General features: G+C 40.4%; 1 protein-coding gene across 10 annotated transcripts in view; it reads right to left on the reverse strand.

Moving 5' to 3' along the window:
• Positions 1–26,094, reverse strand: part of NAV2 (neuron navigator 2) — a 649,830-nt gene that overhangs the window by 212,786 nt on the left and 410,950 nt on the right. For all 10 annotated transcript variants that reach the window (XM_043547852.1, XM_043547853.1, XM_037899955.2 and 7 more), the window contains 2 exons: positions 12,640–12,757; positions 2,407–2,459 (listed from right to left, as the gene is read on the reverse strand). In XM_043547852.1, coding sequence (XP_043403787.1) covers positions 2,407–2,459; positions 12,640–12,757 — 171 coding nt within the window. The remainder of the gene's footprint in view (positions 1–2,406; positions 2,460–12,639; positions 12,758–26,094) is intronic.

A 26,094-nucleotide genomic window follows, 5' to 3' on the forward strand; every position in this document is an offset into this window, starting at 1 on the left:
TTCATGTCAGTTGGAACTAATCACTGTCAATTGCAGGCCTTTGTTGTTCTATTTAAACAAATATACATTACATAAATACATATGATCCAGAAAAATCAGTTCTTATATAGTGGACAGTTATGAAAAAGCACTTAATAGTATTTATAAAGTAGTACAGTTTCATAGTAAACTGTGCTGTATTTCTATTTGAGAGGCAAAGATGAAAGCGTCTGTCATGTGCCTTTTCCAACTATTGAACTTTAACATCCAATTGTTAGAAGCTGCAATGTAGTTATACACAGCTGTGATTGAACAATTAGGTAAAAAACTCGGGCAAAACTGTGTGTCCTGGTGTGATTGGGAGGGCTGGGAGGACACAAGGAACTTTCTCCCCCATGATGCCACCTGCACAGGGGCCAGGCACAATAAGAATCCCTGCGCTTTGGGGAGGGCAGGGACTGCTCCCTCTTAGTGTCATCAGAGGTGGAGATTACCCAAATGGGATGAGTGGAGATGAAGCCCAATCAAGTGCATCAAGGGATGCAGACTGCACCATCCAAATTAACAGTGTTGATCTTAGAGAAAGGTTGTGCCCACTGACCCAAGGCAAAAGATTACAAACATTACACCCTCTGGTTTATAATGTATTATATTCTTAGAGCACAGACACTGATAAACATTGGCCTTTAGTGTTCAGTCATGGATAACCTCATGGATATGCACATCAATGCAAGGGACAGCCATGATGATCTTGTGTTTCCATTGGTAAAGAACTGGAGTGTCCCGCACTGACTACAGTGCTAAGCATCCTAAACGGAGTGGGACAGGGTAGACAGCCCTGCCCCAATCCATCCTTCTGCACACACCAGCACAGGGTCAGTACCTTGGAGCAGGAAGTGAAGCAAGAATACCCCCTTTTCACATGTTACGCAGCTCCTGCTCTAGCACGCACGCTGACAACCATTATGTCCAAACCTGGCTTATTCAACAACCCTTGGTGTTGGCTCTGGCTGCAAACACCAGAACAGATACTTTAGTTCTTAGAGGAAAAAGTGAGTTAATCTAACTTTCAGTTACAATGTCATGGATTTTTTTAATGTATTTTGGTATCGCCTGTAGCTCATGAATGAAATTCAGTTCTTACAATACACTTGTGAAACATTAAATTACAGTGATCTTGAAAGTTTCCTCAATTATTTATACTCTAGACAGCTGCTGTGGCTACAGCAAGAATAGCAGCCAATCTCTACCAAGGAGTAAAAGTAGCAAAGATAAATCTGTAAAGATATTTTTCTTTTTAAGGAGTGGTTGCTCTGTGGATAAAAAGAGGATAACCTCAAAGACGGGGGGGAGGGCAGGGGGGGAGAGATGGAATAGTAAAACACAAAGCAGTTTCAGGCTCTGGGATGGAAAACTGCTGCCAAACCCTTAACCCTTCAATGGGTTCCATCACCAGATAGAAACAAATTGAACACACAGCGAAAAAATTTAAGAACTAAAACCACACACAAAATATGGTATAGAAGTTATACTAAAATAATCCTAAATTCAGTATCCAGCTGTAATTTGTACATATTTTAGACTTAATGTCATCACATTGATTCTGTATAAAAATACAGAGGAACAAAGGCATGTGTTTAAAATATCATAAATTAAATAATTTCCTTCTTACAGTACATTTTAAATAATCTTATTACTGCCAATATTCTCAAATATCTTGTCTAGAATATTAACTGCACTGTCCCTAATAGCAAACATACTCATCATGTACTGTATACTTTGAGTTCTGCTACTGTATCTTTTGGTGCTTGTTTTCAAAGATTAAATACAAACCAGATAAGTGAGAACATTTTACAGATAAAAACCCATCACTGAATCAAAAAAGACAATACACATTTTAATTTTTTCATTACAACTTCCAAAGACACATTTGCAAATTCTTTTCTATTTGGCATAACCACTGTTAATATATGAAAAAATTCTGTCTTTTGGGAAGGACCTAAAATATCGAGATGATCTTAATAGAGCCTAAGAGATCATAGTCCTTTAGCCTTGAAATTCTTAATTTTATTTGGAGCAACCTTGACAAAATGCCAGTTGCACATCTACTTTCCTGCTTCTGTAAAAACTGTTTTCAAATAAAAGCACAGTATTTACATTTTGTATATTCTTATTTATACAGAGTATCACAAAAACATTAAAATATCACAGAAAGAAAAGTTATGTACCTTGTGCTAATAGATTCAGATCCAATCCTTCTCCTTTTGACTTCAATAGGATGAGAAATGGATTATTAGTTCTAATAACAGTCCAGATTTCCCCTTCTATTATATTGGTGCAAGCACTTCACAACACTCAGTTAAATTAACTGTCATACTTTATTAGGAATTGAGTAACACACACATGCACTGCTGCTTTGCCACTTACCATTTGAGATCTGTTCTTTGGACAGCCATTGATGTCTTCAATCTTTTCATTTGCTGAGAAACAAATACAAAAAGTAATGCAAAAAGTGTAGTGAGGACACTTGTACCAGTTATTTCCAGAGCACTTGTTGCTAGCTAAATCAAGTGGCCTAAGATTGTAGTTGTCCAATCAAAGCAAATGTGTGAAACATTGAGACCCATGCAGTGGCTGGATTTTTCTCATGGGTCATTCCTCCAGAGACAGCTGGAGCACGGTCATCATCATTTCAAAAGGAGACAACTGGGCTGACATTTCTTAAAGTGACAGATAATTCCTTATGCAGCCAAATGCTTAAAAACTGGGTACTGCACTGCATCACTGGTGTGCGTGCGTGCGCGTAGGTGCACACACACATGTGTGTAGATGGGTGTGCGCAGGGATCATTCATTTCATAAAGTGTATGTGCATATCATAGATGCATAGATTTGATGACCAGAAGGGACCACTGTGGTCATCTAATCTGAGGTAGCGACATCTACCTAACACAGGCCGTAGGACTTCCTTGAATTAACTGAGTCCAACAACTCTCTATATTAGAGTATATATTTTAGAAAAACATTCAATATTGATTTTAAATTTCCATTAATGGGGAATCCACCACAACACATGGTATGTTGTTCCAGTGGTTAATTACCTTCACTGTTAAAAAATTACACCTTACTTCTAGTCTGAAGTTGTCTAGCTTCATGTTCCAGCCATTGGATCTTGCTATACCTTTGCCTGCTAGATTGAAGAGCCCTCTATCATCAAATTTCTATTCCCCATGTAGGCGCTGACTGTGATCAAGTCACCCCTTAACCTTCTCTTTGATAAACTAATAGACTGAGCTCCTGGCATCTACCATTGTAAGGCACTTTCTCCAATCCTTTACTCATTCTCATGGCATTTTTCTGACCCTCTCCAATTTAGGAATAACCTTTTTGAAGTGTGGACACCAGAAATGGACACAGTATTCCCGTAGCAGTTGCACCAATGCCAAATACAAAGATAATATATATCCCCTTTGTTCCTACTCCATATTCTTCTGTTTATACATACAAGGATCACATTAGCTCTTTAGGCCTCTATCTTCCTGCAAGCTCATGTTCAGCTGATTATCCACCATGACACCTCCCCACCCCCCAAGTCTTTCTCCAAATCACTGCCTCCCAGGATATAATTACCCATCCTGTAAGTATCGCTGCATTCTTTTCTCCTAGATTTACATATTTACCATATTGAAATGCAAGTTGTTTGCTTGTGCCCAGTTTAGTTAGCAATTCAGATCGCTCTGTATCAGGGACCTGTCCTCTTTATTGACCACTCCCCCACTCTTTTGGTCATCTGCAAATTTTGTCAATGATGATTTTATGTTTTCTTCCAAGACAAGTGTTAAACAGCGTAGGGCCAAGAATCAATCTGTGCGAAACCCCACTAGAAACCCACTTGATGATGATCCCCCATTTACAATTATATTTTGAGACTTGTCAGTTTTTAATCCATTTAATGTGTGCCATGTGGACTTTGTATCATTCTAGTTTCTTAATCAAAATGTTATGTGGTACCAAGTTAAATGCCTTACTGAAGTCTATTGTATCAACACTGTTACCTTTATCAACCAAATTTATCATCTCATAAAAATGATACTGAGTTAGTTCGATGAGATCTATTTTCCATAAACCCATGTTATTAGCATTAATTATATTACCCTTTTAAAAATTTTTAATAATAGAGTCCGGTATCAGCTGTTCCATTATTTTGTTTGGTATTGATGTCTGGCTGACAGGCCTATAATTACCCAGGTAATCCTGTTTATATTTTTGCAGATTTTGTACATTAGCTTTCTCACAGTCCTCTGGAACTTCCCCAGTGTTCCAAGATTTATTGAAAAAGTAATATAAGCAGTTCAGAGAGCTCCTCAGCCAGCTCTTCTAAAACCCTTGAGTGCAAATTATTCAGATCCACAGATGTGATGATGTCTAACTTTAGTAGCTACCGTTTAACATCCTCCTGAATAACTGTTGAAATGGAAAGTATTTCATCATCATCATCTATCAATATATCAACTGTAGTGTTTTTAGAAAAGGAATACTTGTGGCACCTTAGAGACTAACAAATTTATCTGAGCATAAGCTTTCATGAGCTACAGCTCACTTCATCGGATGCATTCAGCGATGAAGTGAGCTGTAGCTCACGAAAGCTTATGCTCAAATAAATTTGTTAGTCTCTAAGGTGCCACAAGTACTCCTTTTCTTTTTGCGAATACAGACTGACACGGCTGCTACTCTGAAACCTGTAGTGTTTTTGGTTTTTGGGGTGGTTGTTTTTTGTTGCTTTGGTTTTTTTTTGTTTCCTCCAAACACAGAATAGAAATATTTACTGATGACTGTAGTAGGAAGAGAGCCTGAGACATAAGCCCTTGTATCAGAGACCTGCTATGAGGCAGAACCTGCTCACAGAATCTGGCAAGAACAGTGCTTATATTGCAGAAATACACATTCCTAAAAAGTGCTAAGCACAGAATACTCACACAAACACATCGTGATATCAAGTGGTACCAGAACATCCTGATATCAAGGATGGTACAAAAACATTCCCCAAGGATAACAGAAACACACTGACCCCTCCTAAAAGATAAGGTCAGAATGACAGTACATAACTTATTTATATCAGAGTATAAAAATGTATCTCAGAGGCAGTATCTTTGACCAGCTTAGGGGGCAGCGGAAAGTCCTGCCACTGACTGAGCTGCATCCATTGTCAGGGGCATACATGTCTTAGTAGCCTCACGGAGTCTGCCAGGTCCTATTACCGTGCTTCCTCAACAATAAACCTGGCTGGATGCCTTCGTACCTTAACGGATCTTGTGGTCATTGGGCGGTTCACTCGAGGTTTGCTGTGCCAACTGTCTGTGCAGAGCTGGGACAGCACACAGGGAAAACACACACACGCAGCCAAACATTTGACTACAATGACTTCAGCCTTTTTGCATTATTATTGACAATTCTACCATTTGGACACCATTGCTAGGACTCATTTTGTTCCCAATATGCTTAAAATACTCCTTATTGTCCTTTACTCTGCTGGCCATCGACATCTCCTAGTGTCCTTTTGCTTCCCTTATCAATTTTCTATAATTTCTAGTTTGTAATTTATATTCATTGCTATCAACATCCCACTTTTCCAATTTGTTATAGATTGTTGTGTTTTTAAAAAATTTTTATAGCTTTCGTTCACTTCTCCACTAAGCCAGACAGGTTTTTTAACCAGTGTAGCTTTCTCCCAATTGTGGCCCTGTGCTTTCTTTGGGCATCTAAGAAAACATTCTTAAATAGTTTTTAATTTGATTCACATTTTTCTGTTTAAATTCTCTCTCAGCTCATTTGTCGCATAATTCTCTTCTGCTTTGTGCATTTGGCACCTTTAAAGCACAGGCATATATATTGCTGATTTGGTATCATGGGACAGGTATCAATACAATATAAACTAGAAGAAATAATTGGAGTTGGTGGTCACATATCTTCTGTGAGGAAATCTTTGGGCTATATAAAAAAAGAACTAGATTATGCTCAGAGCTTTCCCATAAACAGGGTCCTGTGTACTCTGTAGCAGAATGGGACCAAATTCCCTACCAACAACCCCTAAATCTGTGGCAGCAACTTCTATAAGTCACAGAAACATAATGTATTCCGTTCCCCTCCATCCACAAGCACACACAACTATAGATCATAGCTGAAGATACTCACTGGCCCAAAATTTGTCAATGGTTATTTTCAAGGATAGTTTTTCCACCACCACCATTCTCTCCTGCTCTACTCCCTGGCCTCAACTCCCATAGCATTGTCCACACCACCCAGTGGCTCCAGGTGGCTAGGGATAGCAGGTGGAAGAGACAGTTGCTAGAAGAGATGGCAGAGGAGCATACTGGCAGCTTGCTCAGCAGTAGTTGCAGTCACCTTTGGTGGTAGCCTGGCTGAACTTTAACCCATACCTTTCTGCTTGCCTAGAGAACAGTGGAATGTGGCTCTCTGCAGACTCATGCAGATGACACTGCATCACTTACAGAATTCACAATTTTGAGCTTCTCTCTGCAACCATAAGAGCTTGAAACAATTTCAGATTCTGGAGCACAGTTCTCAGCAGGAAGTAAACTCCATCACAAATTCTGCAACCTCAGCATCCAGACTATGTGGGTCTTTCCCGTTAACCCTTATTTACTGCAGCGCCATCAAGCTTTCATTTTCTTCCTAGGCTCTTCCCTGCACAGAATGGGTCTCTGTATCATTAGCTTGGCCTAAAATTATTCTAAAACCAACATTGTACACTATGGGCTTATAGCAGTACAGCTCCAAGGCTGGAGAGATATTTCACCATTTTCCCCCATGGCACTTTACCCATATATAGTCAGATTACATTGGTTTTATGAGAGTGAAATTAATTTCACCCTGAGATTTTTAAATATTTCCAGACTTTTGCCACTTTTGATGCATACACTTGAGGATGTTTGATGGCTTCTCTCTTCCCCTTTATTAAGCTAGACATAGCAAAAGCAGCTTAACTCAGTGATAAAAGTAGTATGAACAGAAATAGTCATTTTTTCATAGATAGAATCTGAATCAAAGGAGAGAGAAGGGAACCTAAAGGAAGGTCTGGTTTTATTTCTTCTGTGGCACATACATTATAATACTGTGAGACAGGTTATTAGAGTCAAAAGTATATGGAAACATGAGGGGGAAAGAGGCTCTATCTACCACAAAGTGTTGTAAAGTGTTCTTTAAATCTGTTGGTCAGGCAGCTGCTGGTGTCCCAGATATAGATATGCATTCCCTGCAAAAATAAAAATCCTCAAAAAATGACACTCAATACACTACATGAAAAGTTATGATAGGAATGATTCTAAACTGCCTTGGATAAGGACCATACAGAGCAGAACATGGGTAGATATAGAGAACCTTTTATACAAAAAGTAACCCAGCACACTGTACAATGAGTTAAGTTCTTTGTTACAAAGAGCTTTGTTACAAAGCTATTAAGCATTAATCAATGCCTCAGCCACATCTTTGGATCTTACAACAATTCTTCCTGTTTTTCCTCTTAAAAGGATGTTGGCCAATACAGTTCATAAAGTGCTAAAACTTTTACCTGGACAGCTATCCAGACTCGAGCAGAAGAAATCTTTGCTTAATGTCTCAGTCACAGGATAAATTGTGATTCTGTCATTTCCTGACTGTATATGAGCCCAGATGCAGATTTGGAACATAAACCCACAACCTTCTGGCCCAAAGGTGAGAGTAATAAAGGCTTTTCTACACATAAAAAGTTATTCCAGAATAAAAGAGGTTGTGTATTTGGATACACTTATTCTGGAATAGGGGAGTTGTTTTCTAGTTTAATTTGACATATGTCCAGGTGAAAATTCCTGAATAGCCATTCCTAAATAACTCCAGGAACAGACAAGCCCTTAGTAAGCAACAGTGTTAACTGAGGGATCACTAACGTGACAGAGGCAGCAGTCTGGCAAAAGAGGACATTACTGTCCATTATTTATGAAGATTACCATGCTTGAAAAATAGTATTGCAATTGCTTTCAATCAAGAAAATTAAGATACCAAGAACTCTGTGCTATTAAATAAATGGCTTTCTAAAAGTAGACTGAGTGTCTGATGCTGCTCCCATTAAAGTCAATGACAAAGTTCCCATTGACTTCAATGGGAGCAGACCCCGAATACTTAGATCTCTATAGAAGATCGAGAGAATGTACTACAAAATGTACAAAGTGAAAGTATATTATAGAAAATGACGATACAAGGCCAACAAGAGTAAGTGACCCATCTTTGTAAGTGTAGAGCATACTTTTGTCAATCGAAGTGCTCCACTTAGTGAGTATGGTGGTAGAAATCTGTCATCTTAACATAGACTTTCAATCATGGAAACAAAAGAGATTTATAAGTAGTGCAGGGTAGTGTGAGGATATAACACAGAATCTTTCAAGCTAGCTACCGTTTTAGCAAACAACTTAATCCTTTCCAGTACCTAAATGAAAGGACTTGAATTTCTGTTCCATCAGTCCTTACATTTGTAACTTTTGGAATATCATATTACATTCTTCTTAAAAAAATGCTAGATTCGATAAACAGAAGAAATTGACAGTCCACAGGAAAACTCTCTCTCTTTTCCCTTGGAGCTTTTCCCAGGTGTGTAGTGTTAAGAGTCTCTTGAAGCTCCTCCCCTATCACAGGTGAATCATAATTACCCTGGAACACCTATGTTCAGTAAATTGATCCATTTTTAAATAGTTCAGTGGTGGTTGTATCTAATTTTTTAAAAAATGGTTGGCCAAGAGACAAGGAGGGGAAAGCGCATTTTGGTTATGTTGGCAGCTCCACTGATCTCTCAGTAAAAACTTCAAACAAAATAAAAGCCAAAAGTTTGATTGCCAGTTCCAGTTTTTTAAGTTCAGTTTCTCAGGTGTGATTCTTTGCCATTTAGACTTGATATCACTTTGTGTGTGTGTGTGTGTGTGTGTGTGTAGACATGCATTCAGTATGTTGGTTTATTCACAATGTCAAAATCATCAGTGTCAATGTACATCTTAACTCTGTGCTCCCATACCAGTGCAACACTACTGTATATATTCCATCTTTCAGAGTACCAGTACCATTATCTGGCCAAGTGAAGAAAGGCCTAGCACTCTATGCAATGGCATTTCACTGTTTGTAAGTCCTGGCCCCAAAAGACATGTTCCCTGACCCAAAGTGTTTACAATCTGACATACAGGTTCTGCAAACAGTAAGACATGGGAGCAGTCCCATTGACTGCAGTGGGATTATGCATATACATGAAGTTACACAGATGTGTAAATCTTTGCAAGCTGTGAACCAAAATAACCTAGCATTTTGTCAATAAAGTTCCCAGTTGACTTGAGAATATTATGACAAACTGTCACTGTGCAACACACAAAATAATTTCAGCACACTATTGCTAGTAGTTAAATCTGAAGATTACATATCTATGCTCTTAGGTGTCGAATTTATCCCTAGCAAGTTTCAAATATTTTTTAGAATTGCCCATTGTTTCAAAATGTGGATGCTAAGTTATAATAAAAAGTGAATGAAAGTTACCAAGTTATAAATTCCTAAATCAGATTTCTTTTCTTTCCAGAAATATACATCTGGTTTTGAATGACAGGAATGTACACAGAACGAGGGACCTTGTAAACCTTGATAATAATTCAGTCTGATGGCCCTGATGTGTGGTGACAGTTGACTGTCTCCAGGGTGTTCAACATGCAAAGAGATAATCTCACTAATAGGATGTTTCTTGGAATGTAGTGGGGACAACTTCTTGTTTCAGATGGTGGAGGAAGTAACTGGGGGGCAGATATTTTAGTCTTGATTTGACTAATGGGGGGAAAAAGGGGAAAAATTGGTAGTGAATCTGAAGGTTGAAGGCTATTTGGATGAAAGTGATCATGAAATGATAGATTTACAACTCTAAGGAAAGGAAGGAGTGAGCGGAGCAGAAAAAGGATAGTAGACTTTAAAAAAGAAGACTTTAACCAACTCGGAGAATTGTAGGAAAAGGTGCCACAGGAAGAAAATCTAAGCCTGTTAAGGAGAGCTGGTAGTTTAGCAAACTCTCTCAACAAGAAGAATACACAGCTCAGATTTTATAAGGTCTTAAACGGCACTTCTGCCCTTTCCCCTTCCTTATGAAGTTTAACAAAGGCTTCACATTTTTTTTAGGATTTGTTCTGCTTGTTTTTCCTTAGAAATATGAGACATGTCAAGCTTGTTTTTTTCTCTTGTTTTGCTGGAGGATTCATTGTAGATCATGAGCTTTCTGAGCCCTTACCCAAAAGGGCAGAGGCGTTATATCCTTAACAACAACAGCTTCTCTCAGCTGGGCTATTTAGGCATTTGAGCTAAACTGATGTCAACAAAAAACAGAGTTTGAAGCGGAATAAAAATTACATCTCTTCTTAATTAATCAGGTTTAACTACATGGCATCTCTGATGGCATAATCCTACCAGTTCTCTAATCATCTACAGGATTTCCTAGGGGAAAAAAGAGAAGACAAGACCTGTATTTCTAATGTTTAAAACAAAAAAAGACAGAAAAGAGAATTCAGAAGAGAACAGAAAACCTTTCAAAAGCTCTTCTTCTTTCTTCATAAAAAGGCACAAACATATTTCCCTTTGCAGATCACCGTTAGCACTGAAGCAGCAATTTAAGTCTTGAATACAAAACTCATGCAGTGACCAAAAGGAATGTTCATAATCAACAAATTTCACTTGAAAAGATTTTGTTAACCTGGGATAATCTCTAAATACACCACCAATGCCCATAAAATAACAGAGATGTCTCTGTGGCACTGCTGCTTTCTCGTACCCCACCACCACACATAACAGAGAGCACTGCATGCAGAAGGGAAAAAGAAATTACCATTCAGAAGCTTTCATAGTACAAATCCTTATTTATGAGGACAGGTCATGGTTTTATAGCTGCAGTTGAAGCTGTTTCCATGTGTGGAAGTTACCACTTCTAATGTGACAATGAGATGCAGCTTGCCTAAGGCCAGTACATAAGGGATGCAAATGAATATTTTCCTTTCAGTGCCAATTTGGGGGATTAAAGTGGAATTTGTGTGTTTAAACATGGATTTTCTTTTGTTTGGAAAAAATCTAAGAAAAAGAAAATCCTTCACCTTAGGTATTAACCTTTCACAGCTGTGTCTTAAAACTCTAAATCCAAATACTAAAGCAATGAGAAAAAGAAGAAAAATGCAAAGATGAATTAAATCAAGCATTTTAGTAAACAATAACTCTTCTGAATTTTTTCACAGGGATATATTTTAAACATATGGGAGCATTCACACATGGAAATATGCATGCAAGTATTTGATACACTGTTTTTGGTAGTGTTCTGATATGCATGTATCTACTCCAGGATTTTCTGCAGCATTGTTACATATGTGTAACTGTATGTATGTAGGGATAGATTTTAAAAAAGCACAAAAGGCAGGTAGGTGCCCAACTCCCATTGAAAGTCAACTGGAGATGAGTGCCTTCCTCCGCCTTATGCTTCTGAAAATCTCCCCATTAAAATATTTGTGTTGGTATACACCGTTACATAGATATTGGATGGAGTTTTGTTATACACAGGTACATAAGTAATTCATGTGAAATTTTTATACATATGTAATTACATGGATAGTTTTCAGAGTGCTATGCTCAGACAGCAATGAATATGTTGTTTGTTCAGTATGTATGGGCTAGATCTTCATCTGGTAAAAATCAATTTACCTCAGTTAGAGTCAATAGAAACTATGGCAATTTATGTCAGCTGAATATCTGACCCATACATTCATAAACTTAACTCAGGGCTCTAATTCTTTTGCACAGCATTTGTAACAGAAATAACTGGTCAAGCTTTGGTGTCTAGTTACTTCACTACTGTCTTCTACATTTGCATCTCAAGTCTGTCAGTCTTGTTGTCAACAACAGTCATTCTAATTCCTATTAATGGACTTCCTGATTCTGTCATTCTCCATAGCTCCATAGTTTTGTGACAGCCTAAACACCAGATGGATGAGTCTCTAAAGGAACTAATGAAGAACCCAGAACAGGGGGAATGTGGAGCCCTGCACAGGACCCAATCTGAACCTTCAACTCCCATTGACATCAGTTCCTTTAGCGCCTGGGGCCATCCTGACAATAAATAAACTTCCTTATTTTAAAACAGATTGTTAAGGGTTTCTTTTCTTCCATATACTAATCATGTCCTTCCCTAATCCTAACTGCACACTGGGATTTTTCCGATCCAACCAGAAGTGGCAGGTTTAATATAACACACCATTGTATTGGTGAATTATTTCCAGACCAGTCTAAAAAAGCGAACAGGAACAAAGATAACAAAAAGATAACAAGCAAGGCTACAAGTCACCCAACAGAAAAAAGCTCATCAGCTGCTTTTTCCCTTCAGCTATCCTGGGTGATAATGCTGTGTCAGGAGATCTTATCAAGAATGTCAAATATTTTTCTGCAATCCCTTAACATAAGGCTTTATCAAATTAATTATCAAAGCCTGTGAGGCAGAATTATCATCTTAATTCCATACAGTTTCTATTTATTTTCCCCATATTTATGTGAAAAAACAAGCTGTGGCTCTGACAAAGTAGGCGTGTACATGGCACGAAAAGAGAAATTCACTCACCTACAACCTGGATGATTTCAGCCAGTAAGACTCCATCAGTCACATCTTGCTGTAGGTCCTTGATCAATCGTTTGTGACCAGATTTTGCTAGATAGTGATTAGCCCAATCCGTGTAAATCTATTAGGAGGAAAAGAAATACATAAAAACTAAATTGTAGGTATTTGATCAGACTTAAAAATGAAAATCCCATCTCTTAGTCCATGCATAACAACCTCTCACATTTTCAGACCTTGGACAGAAGATCCCTGCTTTGTGAGCCGTTTGAAACAATTTAGCACCATTACAATTCAAGGCATTGTGCAGATCAAGTATTCTGCTTACTATGGGGTATGGCTTTTTTCTATTGAAAAAACTGACATCACAGCTCAGGAAAAAACTAAAGCAGTGGTTCTCAAACTTTTGTACTGGTGACCCCTTTCACATAGCAAGCCTCTGAGTGTGACCCCCCTTATAAATGAAAAACATTTTTAAATAGATTTAACACAAATATAAATGCTGGAGGCTAAGTGGGGTTTGGGGTGCACTGACAGCTCGCGACCGACCATGTATTAACCGTGCGACCCCCTAATTTGAGAACTCCTGAACTATAGCATGCTTCTAAACATGCTATGGCATGAATGGAGTATCAGACATGGAACTAAATATTCTGCAGCACTGACAAGGTTATGGAATTGGTTTCTATTTTCAAACTAGGATTTTGTGTTTTCCCTCTGCCATTCCTTTTCTGTTATTGAGAAACCTTAAAGATTCATTTTTAAGGAAAATTTCTATGGATGAAGTTCCTTTTAAATGTTAACTAATAAGCCCTGATGCATGAGATTTAACTGCTCTAATAAGTCCTAGTGCATGGGATCTACTAGGTCCATTAAACTGATTTTAAATTCCCTTACAGATTTGTAATTACAGTTACTTCCTTTAAAATAAATCTCTATCTGAAATCCAAGCAAATATTAATCAAGCAATTAAACCACAAGACTTTAAATATATTTTTATATATGGGCCAAGTTTTGCTCATCACACACTATATCACTTTTAACAATAGTAAATACAGTATTCAGGATAGATAACTTATTTGTCAAACACATAACCTTTCCAGAGTGTGTTATCAAAAAGAAGAAAAACCTATTAAGGAACTTCCACTGATGAGCCCAGTATTGTTCCCTGTTCCCATACAGGACAAAATTAAAGGGGAAAAGCACCCTCTATGATCTATCTCAGCTCAAAACAAAGTCAAAAAATCTAGACATCTGAACTTTGTCCTTTGGTTGGTGGTTTTTTGGTTTGTTTGTTTGTTTTTTGTTTCGTTTTTCATAAAGGTACCCAAGTCAACCTTAAATTCCAACTTTACTCTCAAGGGTATCCAGCCTATTAAAAGACACAGTCATCCTATTTCAGTGAAGGTGTATAGTGTCAAAAACGAAAGAGTTCCAATACTGCTAGTTCAACACACCCGTGCCTTACATATGTTCTGTGAGAGATTCTATCTCCCTCTTTATTCTCTCAGCAGTAGTCAAAGAATGCAGCCCAGTGCCTAGAGTTTTGTAAAGGAGGCCCATGATTCTTTTACAGTTCTTTGGAGCGGGAGGAGTCCAGACACTTGTGGAACCAACTCCTGTACCAGATGAGGAGGAGTAGCCACCACCTTTCTCTTTTGGACCTGTTAGTTTTAAAGTCCCTGAAAATGCTAGGGTGAAACTTTGATATCTCAAAATGAACCCTGAGGACTCCTGGGTAAAGTAAATGAATTTATGAACTCACAAAGACTACAGAGTGGATGGGTCATTACAAAGCCTATTTTCCCCATACTAATTTCCCCCTACTGTTACTCACACCTTCTTGTCAACTGTTTGAAATGGGCCACCCTCATTACCACTACAAAAGTGATTTTTCCTCCCTTGGTATTCTACTGTTAATTGAATTGTCTCATTAGACTGACCCCCCACTTGGTAAGGTAACTCCCATCTTTTCATGTACTATGTATATATACCTGCTACTGTATTTTCCACTCCATGCATCTGATGAAGTGGGTTCTAGCCCACGAAAGCTTATGCCCAAATAAATTTGTTAGTCTCTAAGGTGCCACAAGGACTCCTTGTTGTTTTTACAGTCTGGTAACATGTGAAATAGTAAACCCAAGAGGACCAAAAACCCTGAGCTGAATCTTATATAAACCAGGGCATGTGCCTGACCACCAAAACTAAATGGTCATTTCTACGCTACCATCTGTTGCAAATATTTATGTTGCTCAGGGGTTTGAAAAAAAACCTAACAACCAAGTGACGTAAGTTTCACTGGCAGTGTGCACGACGCTATGTTGGCTGGAGAGCTTCTCCTTCTGACATAGCTACAGCTGCCGTCGGCACAGAGCAGCTTCATGAACAATCTTACAGCAGTGCAGCTGAATTGATACAGCTGTGCTGCAATAAGCTCACTAGTGTAAAACATGGCCTAAATGACAGTAATGCTAAACAATGGCAGAGCTTTTAGAGATTTGTGTGGGCCACACAAGCAGATCTCCTCACTTCTGCCAGTTTTACACACATATAAGTGAGAATCAGGATCATTACCTCCATATTTGGAGAGTGGCAGGGTAGAAATCGTTTCTACCTGCTTTTAAAACAAAGTCTGTCTTTCGTATAAATTTATTGATGATCAAACAGATAATATCAAGCTACCAGATAGAGTACTCTATACACATAGCTGCTAGACTCACAGCCAGGTAATCTGGGACATCTGTATTAATGTTGCACAGTTGGTTATCTATTTACGGTAGAATTCAATTTAATTTCAGAATCTTCATAAACAAACTACAGTTTACAACGTTCATCCCCACTATTAATTTGATTCCTTCTTCCTGAAACATTGTACTAATGGTTGGCATTGGTAGCTCAGGAAGTATTCATTCTCGGAGAGATAACTGTACCAGCTGTTACTATACTACATTAAAACAGGGTCAAAAGAGAACCAGACCTCTAAAGTCTGTTTGTTCTCATTCCAAACAAGGAAACATGAGAGACTTATTTTTTTTTTAAAGAGTCATGTTAAAAAATATCTGTAAAGGCCTCATTTCTATATTAAGATCAGTTCTTTCTTTAGAAGAACAGCACTCAAACACTTTTTGGGAGAGATTCTGGCCCCCAGCTTGGCCCTTACATGCTAATGCCAATGGTGTATGGGTTTGGGCTCCGTGACACTCACAAGTTCACCGAGTGCACGGAAATCAGGAAAATATCCCCAAATCATGACTTTTTTCAATTTTCTTATAAAAAAGTAAAATGTGTTTAATAAAATATTTCAGACAAAATAATCACTGTACAAACTGTACAGCTCAGCTGTTTCACGCCTGTGTGCTCTATCCTTCCGCACGTGCGGCATAAGAGCGCCGTGTGCATGCAGAAGAAGAGAGTGCTGTGTGAACGTGCAGCAGAGAGTGCTGTTGATCCCTAAACGCAATCTAGGGTGGAAACAGGCTGACTCAGGTGGTTGGGGTATAGAAGGGGGTAAGGGCTCCAGGGTGGGTCCAGAAATGAGGAATTCAGGGTGCAGGAGAGGGCTCCGAGCTGAGGCAGTGGGGGTTGGGATGCAGGAGGGGGTGAAGGCTCTGGCTGGAGGTGCAGGCTCTGCTGTGAGGCTGGGGATGAGGAGCTTGGGGTGCAGGAGGCAGCTTCGGGTTGGGAGGTGGAGTTGAGGGGTTTGGAGTGTGTGCGTGTGTGTGTGTGTGAGGGCTCTGGCGTGAAGCTGGAAATGAGGAGTTTTGGGTGTCGGAGGGGGCTCCGGGCTGGGACCGAAGGGTTCGGTGGGCAGAAGGGGGATCAGGGCGGTTAGGGGTCAGGGCTCTGGGGTGCAGGAGTGTGCTCTCGGCTGGGATAGAGGGGTTCTGGGCTGGGGCTAGGGGTGTGGGGGCAGGGGTGCAGTCTCCGGGCAGCACTTACCTCAAGAGGCTCCCGGATGCAGTGGCGTTTCCCACCTCCAGCTCCTACGCGGAGGAATGGCCTGGCGGCTCTGTGCACTGCTCCGTCTGCAGGCACTGCCACCGTAGCGGCCATTGGCTGCGGTTTCTGGCCAATGGGAGCTGGGGTGATGGTACCTGCAGGCAAGAGCAGCGCGCGCCATGGAGCCTCCCCCTCCCGCCCCAGGAGCCGAACTTGCTGGCCACTTCTGGGTTGCAGCACGGAGCCAGGACAGACAGGCAGCCTGCCTTAGCCCCACAGACCGGGAGCCGCCAGAGGTAAGCCTGCACCCCAACCCCAGCCCTGAGCCCCCCCAAACCCGGAGCCCCCTCCTGCACTCCAAGCCCCTAATCCCTGCCCCCAGCCCAAAGCCTGTATCCCCTCCTGCACCCCAACCCCCAGCCCTCCCAAACCCAGAGTGTCCTCCTGCACCCCAGAGCCCATACCCCCAGCCCAGAGCCCTCACTCCCCCTGCACCCCAACCCTTGCCCCAGCCCAGGCTCCCTCCCACCCCCTGAACTCCTCACCCCTTCCTGCACCCCAACCCCCTACCTCAACCTGCAGCCCCTTCCCACATTCCAAATCCCTCACCCCCACCCCCCAGCCCTGCACCCCAAACCTCTCATCCCCAGCCCCACCCCAGAGCCCACACCCTCAGATGGAGCCTTCACCTCCTCCTGAACACCTTATTTCTGGTCCCACCCTGGAGCCTGCACCCCCATTTAGAGCCCTCACCTCCCAACCCAATGCCCCAACCCAGTGAGAGTGAGGGTGGGGGAGAACAAGCCACTGAGGGAGGGGGAATTTAGTGAGTGGGGAGTGGGCACGGTTAGGGGGTTCATTTTGGGGCCATTAGAAAGTTGGCAACCCTAAATCAGCTGAGACGTGAACACTTACCTAAAGCTGCCGCATAGAGAAGCAGCAGATTGTGTAATTGGTGAAGCCTCCTTGGTCACTGACATATTGACTGATGCCAAGATCAGTATGTGTAACATATTTTATTTGTTTAGAAAGACCTAAATGGTGACAATGCATCTGACTTGGAAATGAAAGCTGTCCTCACTGATACAATTTACTTACAGGCTGTTAATTACAACACCATTGCACACTGCGCTATTGTGAAGTGTTTGAATACCTGTAGGGTGGATATTGATAATATCAATGCATTAATTTTTTCCTCAAAAGCTTACAATCAAGTGTTTAAGAGATTACTGGCTACCCGTTCAGTTCACCTGCAGTTCTCACATATTTTTGCTACTGACGTCCGGAAGACCAATTGGTGAGGCAAACCCACAGCCAAACCAGGGGCTGCTCACTCAATAGATGCTCCTCCAACAGAGCTGTGCAGAGTCACCAGTAAGGCACTAACTTACTCTTCCCACAGAGCCTGCAGTGACGCAGCCTATCCAGGAGCAAAGTCTGGGTCAGATGACCCTCCGGCTTAGGTATTTCCCCAACCCCACGGGCTGCAGATCAGTCTGTGCAACAGCACTATCCATCCTGGAACCCTTCTGCTGCCTCACAGCATCAAACTCTCAAAACTCCCAGCCTGCTCTTGATCCTGTTCCTTCCCCAGCCTTGCCAGAGACTGTACCAGTCTTGTCCTTGCCCTACCCTGTTACTGACCTGCTCCAGGTTGCCTCCACTTCCTGACCCTCTCTGGACCCTTGGACTCTGACCATGCGGGCTTTGACCCCTGGCATGCACCTGGACTCTGGCTACAGTACTGACTTGGCTTGTCCTTGGGCTCTGACCACTCAGCTTTGACCTCTGCTCCAACCACTAGGCCTGATTAGCAGAAGGCAGCGCCTGACCATTTCCCTGACATTGACAAGCCACCAGCAACAGTCAAAAAGCTTTTTAAACATTGTCCAAGCAGAAAATAGCATTTTAAAGAGTATCTGCAAATCATAGTCCAGGCTGTGGGATCAAATCTTTATGTGAAATTGCCCTCTTATGTGAGATGGGGAAGCTGATATGCTGCTATGGAATACCATTCATACTACATTACTTTTTACTCAAGTTTTGTGGAGGAGGAAATTAAACACTGAAGCTGAAGGAGTTGAAATATCTGCTGGACAATTCAGAAATTTTACAGATACAGCTCAACTTCATCGTGAGGTATGACAAAGAGTTTGTTAATTTAATCAAATTGTTTGAAAGACATGAGATTCATGTTCGTCAAGCTTAAAATAAAAAACAAATAAAGTTGACTTAATTAACACTTATCAAGCATATAAATGTGAGTAACAGCAGGGATTCAAAATCAATCTATTAAAATTTTTATTGAAATTCCTGATAAGTTTTCAAACTATTATCTCCCTGATATGAGTGAAAGAAAACCCTGTTTCACTGAGCCAGCACTCTGGTTCCTTAAAAGCGGTACGGTGTTTGATCCCATTCAAGCATGTACATTAAACTTGGATGCCTTCCCACTGGATTCCATAACTGGTTTCAACAGAAGCTGGAAAACTGAATTAGAAGGCTACTGGTTTTATGCAAAGGAATGCAGCAGTGACCTTTCACTAACTGCTTTTCGAAAGTTTGCAGAACCACGCTTTCCCAACATTGCAAAACTGGCCAAGTGATATTTGTCTGTTGTCCCTGACTCTGTGGATGCCAAGCGTAGTGTTTTGGTGTATGGGCAGTTCTTACTGCGCAAAGGCAACCCATAAAAGAGGAACAAGTAAACCAACTAATGATACTTAAACTTTTTAATTAAAAACTATAAACAGAAATAGCTGAACATTTAGTGGAATACATATGTTTGTGTTTACTAACAATTTTAGTTGTAAAATTGATTACATTTAATTGTGAAATTAATTCTGTGCATATTCCTCGAAACTGATTTAGTTTTAAAATTAAAATTCATGGATAGTCTATGAAATTGAATACTCATTTTACCCTGTTGTGAATTTTCTTTTTAAAAAAATTGCGATTTACACAGGGCCTTACGTATAGGGGCTCCCAGGAGCCCAGGGGAAAATTCCTATGTGCAGGAGGAGCTGCATAGGTCCAGTGTATGCAGCCCTAAGCTGCCCTCCCTCACAGCCTCTAATGTAAAGGGGTGCTGGGGGGGAAGGAGGGGTGACCATACTGTTCTTGTCTATGACTATGGGCTATGGAGCATCCCATTGACAGCTACAGGGAAGCTGCTGTAAGTTAGAGCTATTATAATAGGATTCTGCTAGCCCCCAGTGTAGGCAAAACATAGTCATGTACAAAAGGGGTTCATAACCACCTTTACTTCCTCTCCTACTGGACAATGTCTCTCAGGAGGTGAAGGGCAGAATCTACATATAGTGGGTTGGATTCTCATCTCTTATCAATGTAAATTACTGAAGTTACTAGAATTATACTGGTATAAAACCAGTGTCAAGTGAGAGCAGAATCAGGCCTACTAATTTCAGAAGTACCTTCAGAATCAAACTGCAGGTACAAGACTTATGTCTTCCTTCTCCATGAGAATCCCAAATCAACCCCCAAGTCTGACACTAACTGTTCCTTCTTCCCTGCCTGATGAATCCTGAAAAAAGAGTAAGGACAACCTAGACTCCCTGTTGCTGTTGCCAATCTGATGTCAATGCAGAAAGGTAAGGTGCAGCTATTTTGATTAGAACTGGCACTGTCTGAAGTGTGACTACCAGTCTCATTAATAATATTTATACTTCTTACTATTTTTCTCTTGGAATAAAACAACACGTGCTTATTTTTATTTTCAGGTGTCAATTCTGCAAAACAATGTTGATTGTGTTGACCATAACACTCATGAACTGAAATATATTTCATGGCTTTCCCTCATTTGTCCTCCACTTCCACCTTTACAAGTTATATTAAATGGGATGTGCATTTCCTACTAGGCCAGCGTTATTGTGAACTTTGAAAGAAAAACAGGTTGAAACGTCTCAGTGACAAACATCTCAGTGAAACAAATGCTGCCTACTGACTATACGAGTGACTTTGCTGTTGGAAAAAAAAAACAAAAAACCAAAAACAGCAAACCAGAAATTGTATTTCCTAGATGCCTACAGAGGAAAACATTTTAACAACAGTGTGATGGGGTGTAAGCAGGGTAATGTGGGTCATAAGGTGCAAATTCACCTTATTCACCTGGAGGGGAACCAAGGTTGGATAAGACCTAATGGTAGATGAAGCCGAACTGGGGGAGGAGCTGGGATAGGATTTTACTCCTCTCATAACACAAGAACTAGGGGCCACCAAATGAAATTAATAGGCAGCAGGTTTAAAACAAACAAAAGGAAGTATTTTTTCATACAACGCACAGTCAACTGGTGGAACTCCTTGCCAGAGGATGTTGTGAAGGCCAAGATTATAACAGCATTCAAAAAAGAACTAGATAAATTAATGGAGGATAGGTCCATCAATGGCTATTAGCCAGGATGGGCAGGGATGGCGTCCCTAGCCTCTGTTTGCCAGAAGCTGGGAATGGGCGACAGGGGATGGATCACTTGATGATGACCTGTTCTGTTCATTCCCTCTGGGGCACCTGGCATTGGCCACTGTTGGAAGACAGGATACTGGGCTAGATGGAACTTTGGTCTGACCCAGTATGGCTGTTCTTTTGTTCTTCTAAACCAGGAAGTGAGAGCCGGAAAAGACTGCAGGGAGGGGGTCTGAAGTCACTCCTTAGAGGGGAAAGGGAGTTGACTAGGGAAAAGGAGGAGATCCTGGGGAACAATAAGCCCCAGGGTTCTGCCCTGGACTGGGCAGTCTGGTAAGAGGCCAAGAAGGGCGAGGTAGCCATGGGGAGCAGAGGAATCTCTGGTGGTAATCCCAGAGATAGGCAAGGAGATTGAGATCTGGAGTAGGAAGGAGCCCAAAGAAACAGCAACAGGGTCTGAGACTGAGCAGACCTTCATTGCTAGCCGTAGGGTCCCCTGGGCTAGAATCCCAGAAGTTCCCCGACCAGCCACTGGGGAAATGGCACAAGGACCTAAAGTCTTGGAACAGGAGATCATCTGAGACAGTGTCCATACAGCTTTTCTGGTGGGACTTTGTTACCCCAGAAGGTGGGGACTGTACAGTGGCCTGGCTGGAGGCCTGAGTCACAAACAGGGAGCACCCCAAGTCACAGAGAGAGAAGGGCCACAGTGTGAGAAATTTATAGAAGGGAGCACCAGACAGGGCAAGAGCTAATACCCAGACCTAGCCACAAAGAAGGACCCCTTCACAAACAAAAAGACATTTTTAAATGTATAAGGACTTTAAAGAACTAAGATTGATTCTACCATTGAATTCTGCTGCTGCTGTGAATAAGCCAGAATTGCACGGCACAAAAATATACCTAATTGTAACGAAACAACTGAAATTTGCATTACAAACTAAGGAAACTACGGCTTGAAGTATATTAAATAAAGCATCCTTGTATAATGAATAGAATCCTAAACCTGAACTTTGCACTGACTTCTTTTTAATTTACAAAACACTGGAAGGTTTTAGCTAGAAATCCACATATTTACACCTGGTACTTGAGTTAGAATCTGCATTAATATTTTCTGCATTAACAATATAATCTTAATCTCAGCACCTCTGGGATTTGTATTTAAAAGGAAGACTGGTAGAGGTAAATAATGTACCCTTTTTGATCTGTGTTCTGGACAGAGCTATTTCCGGCCGGGGGGAAATTCCACATTTCTTGGGGGGGAAATCTGGGAGGTGAGATGGCAGGAAGCCAAGCATTTTTCTATCCAAAGTTCATCAAAATGGCCAAGTTCCTGAAGAACACAGATTTCTATGGATCATCATTTTCTGGGATCTGTTCTCCCCTGGATGTCTGCTGGGAGGGAGTGGGGAGCATTGAAATGTGAGTGATGAGGGAATAGTATCTTTACCTGCTACTTCACGCTATGCACAAATCAGAAATGGAGCGAACATCGGCAACTCATTAGCTTATGCTTACTACAACCCATGTTTTCATTGAACTTGGTGGGCCTGATTCACCACGCCAGTGTGTATGAAAATCAGAAAACTGAAAGAAAATGGGAAGAGGAGCAGGTTCTATTAATACAGTTTTCACATAGTTTCCATTTGCTGGTGCAACACACTGGCTAGTATAAATGCACAGTTGTGTCAGAAACACCACATGATGCTTTATCATCTCTGAGGACAATTCATTCAACTTTCACCTGTAAAATCACATCATCATATGCAGTTAGGATCCCACATGTTCAGTATTACCTTCCAGTGATGGGCAAACAAGAGAAAGACACCAAATACCATATGCGTCAGTCAACAGAGCACTTTTCCTTAACCGGCCTTTCTACTTTCTTGTAATCTACATACTTGATTCATTTACTGCATGTTAAGCTAACTCATTCAGCAAGAGTATTCCAGAGAAAAGAAGGTGACAAGATATACAAGGGAGGAGGCGGAAACATTGCCGATTAGAAAGGATGAAACATCATCTGGAAAGAATGGACAAACACTCTTGCTTTGGGTTATAAACCAACCACCAAGTGATGGAGGTTATTATTAGGATGGAGTTGGGTGAAACCTCACTGATAGCCTCCTTCCTTCAGGATAAATTTAAGAAGCAATAAGCTCCTTTTTGGAATAAAATAGCTGAAACTATAAGACCCATCACTCAAAACATAGACCATTTGCAAGGCCAGTCAGAAGCTGAGCTATGTGGGTAGATTGAATACCCCTACAGGTTGTTTGGTGGAAGTGGGGATGGGGGTGTGTGTTTGTGGGCAGAAGTAGCAAGACAGAGCAAGAAGCAGCCAGAAACAAAAAAGAGAAGACTGCAGGAAAGCCATGGAGTTGGAAAAGAAGTACTGCCAATGTGGCCCTGAGAAAAAGCTTTTGGACAAAGAGCTGGTTGGAAACTGAGCCGGTGCTAGCCCATTGGGGGCCCTAAGCAGAAATATTTTGGTGCCTCCCCTTCCCCAATACTAAAACAGGCAAGTTCTTATAACCAGAAGAGAAGTGGGGGGGGGGGCGGCACTTTGACCTGCTCTGTGCCCTAAGCAATTGCTTAGGCTGCTTATACCAAGAACCAGTGCTGGTTGGAAAGGCAAGCAGGGAACTCTGAAATAAGGCAACTGCTTCCTGTTCGATTCCTACTGTGTTCATGGAAACATTTTGGGTACATTCTTTTTAAATAAACAGGATCGCATCAAGAAATACTTGACTCCATCATTAATACCTCTTCCTAACATATATAACCTACAAGACCCCAAATATTGGTAAGCTGCTCAGGTCAAAAGGGGAAATGTGATACCTATTCCTTATGGGCAGGTTATTCCCTAACTGTCCACTGAGAAGTTTCTTGTACCGTTATCATAAATATATGGTGCCTGCCACTGTCAGAGACAGGATGCTAGACTAGATGGGGTATTAGTCTGATTTGGTATGAATATTCCTATATAATCCCCTTCATCCATTCCTTACCCTCATAACTTAAAAAAATCCTTAAAGACTTGCTCTTATAAACTTATTTCCCCTCTCACACCTTGTATGCCAATAAATCTTCACTACTACTTTGCTCCAAAAGAGTCTCTGATACCTAAACCTCTTTACAAAACAACACTGCACAGCAAAGCTGAATAACTATATAGCAAAAAAAGCAAAGCAAACAGATGAAACAAAGCAATTCATGCAGATACATAATACATACCTGAGTAGGTGAATAATCAGGAGATTAAAATAGGCACAGTGTGGAGAATTCACATGCATAACTGTATGAGAACACTGATACACAACACAATGGAACCTGATTGTTAGCATTCCCACTGTCTGGCATGCACAGAATATTCTTTTCTGTTTTATTATTAAAAATGGAAAAATAATAATACAAAATCAAACTTATGGTGTTCTTGGACCGTCATTTGAGATTCAGCAAAAACTAGACTGGACAAAGCACTAAATAATACTCGTACAGTAACAATCCTACATCAACAAAGGAACAGACTAAATGGTTTAACAGGTCATTTTCATCTCTCCCCACTATGATTTTCATATCTTTAATCGTATCCCACAATGAGATATACAAAACTGGCCTCCTGTCCTGTCATGTTTACACCACTTTGGGGCTCTCACTTTTTCATGCCAGGGAGAGAAGCATATTATGCAAAAGAAGTAAACAGCTGCTATTCTGTACACTGAAATCCATTTTTATGATTGCTTGTAGAATTACAAAAAATGCTGCTTTACCTTTTATTTAAAACTTCATGTCAAAGAAATACAAACCATCAATAATGCATGCCAGTGGGGCAAGAATGCTTCGAAGGGGAATTTAAATGAGATGAGTATTGTTTTAATCAACCAGCTGAACTAATAAGGCTTCTTGTGAAAAATACAGATCTACTTTTAAAAAAAATCTAACTGAACCACTCATTTGCTACAACAAAAGTTATTCCATTATATGCAGACCTCCTGCAATTGTTTTTGGTTTTTTTGTTTTTTTAACTGGAAGGAGTATAGAATTCTGTGCTTTTTAGGACTCTTGTGAATGCAACATTACCAAGGTCATGGATCATTTTTAACAATTCCTCACTCTACATTCACTGCTTGCTCTCATAACATAAATTAGGCTCATTGAGTAAACCTCCCAGAGTACATTTAAAAGCTGCTTGTTGCCAGTCTTTGTACCCTATTACACAAACATGATTCCTAATGCTTCTTTTCCTTTTCCCGTAAACAAGCAGAAAACCTGTACAATGGTTGCTAATTTTGAGATGCATGAAAAATATTTTAAACCGCACAATGGTTTCAAATGTTCAAAAACAGTCAAATAATTGGGAAAAACAGCAATAAGAGAGAGCTAGGAATACACTGCTAAGAAAATTTCAATAACATATGCTCAGATTTGTAAGTGAATTAATTGTTCACATACATTTGTTAATTCAGTTGTTCCAGCATAAATGTTTGCAGAAAGCAAATTTGATGTGTGAATATTTGCAGTGGAAGTACTTGCACACTCATCCAATTAGAAAACAGAAATGCCATATGACTTATCCATCCATTTACAACTAATAAACAAAGCACAAAAGTCAAATATTAAATACCTGCAGAGATCTAGTCAGGAACACTATATAGAGATTATTTTTTTTAAAAATTGAAAACAAATTAATTTACTACTTCAAAATCGAATACATCTGAGAAAACCACAATCTGACCAGGGCTATTCTGCAAGGAAGTAAAATAATTAAAATTCTTAATCAGATAATTTATTTGTTGTGAATTGTACATTCAATTCTAAGTAGGCAATTTATTTCCCTTTCAGTCCCGCCAATAAATCAAAAAGTAAGTTACTGGATAATGACATACAGCTTTTTTATATAAATCAGCATGTTCTTGTAGAATGGGTCAGTAATGTGTGCATAGTATAAACAACATTGTGGACAGTTTCCTTATTTTATTCAAAAACATATAGCAGTGAGCAAGCACTGCGGCCAAGGCATGCCTTTGTGCCTGAGATCAGTCAGGTACAGCATCAGTTTAATCTCAGAACTTGTTCTTGCCGGGGGATGGATTCAGAGT

Source organism: Chelonia mydas, chromosome 6 (assembly GCF_015237465.2).
Source record: "Chelonia mydas isolate rCheMyd1 chromosome 6, rCheMyd1.pri.v2, whole genome shotgun sequence".
In the NCBI taxonomy this organism is placed as follows: Eukaryota; Metazoa; Chordata; order Testudines; family Cheloniidae; genus Chelonia; species Chelonia mydas.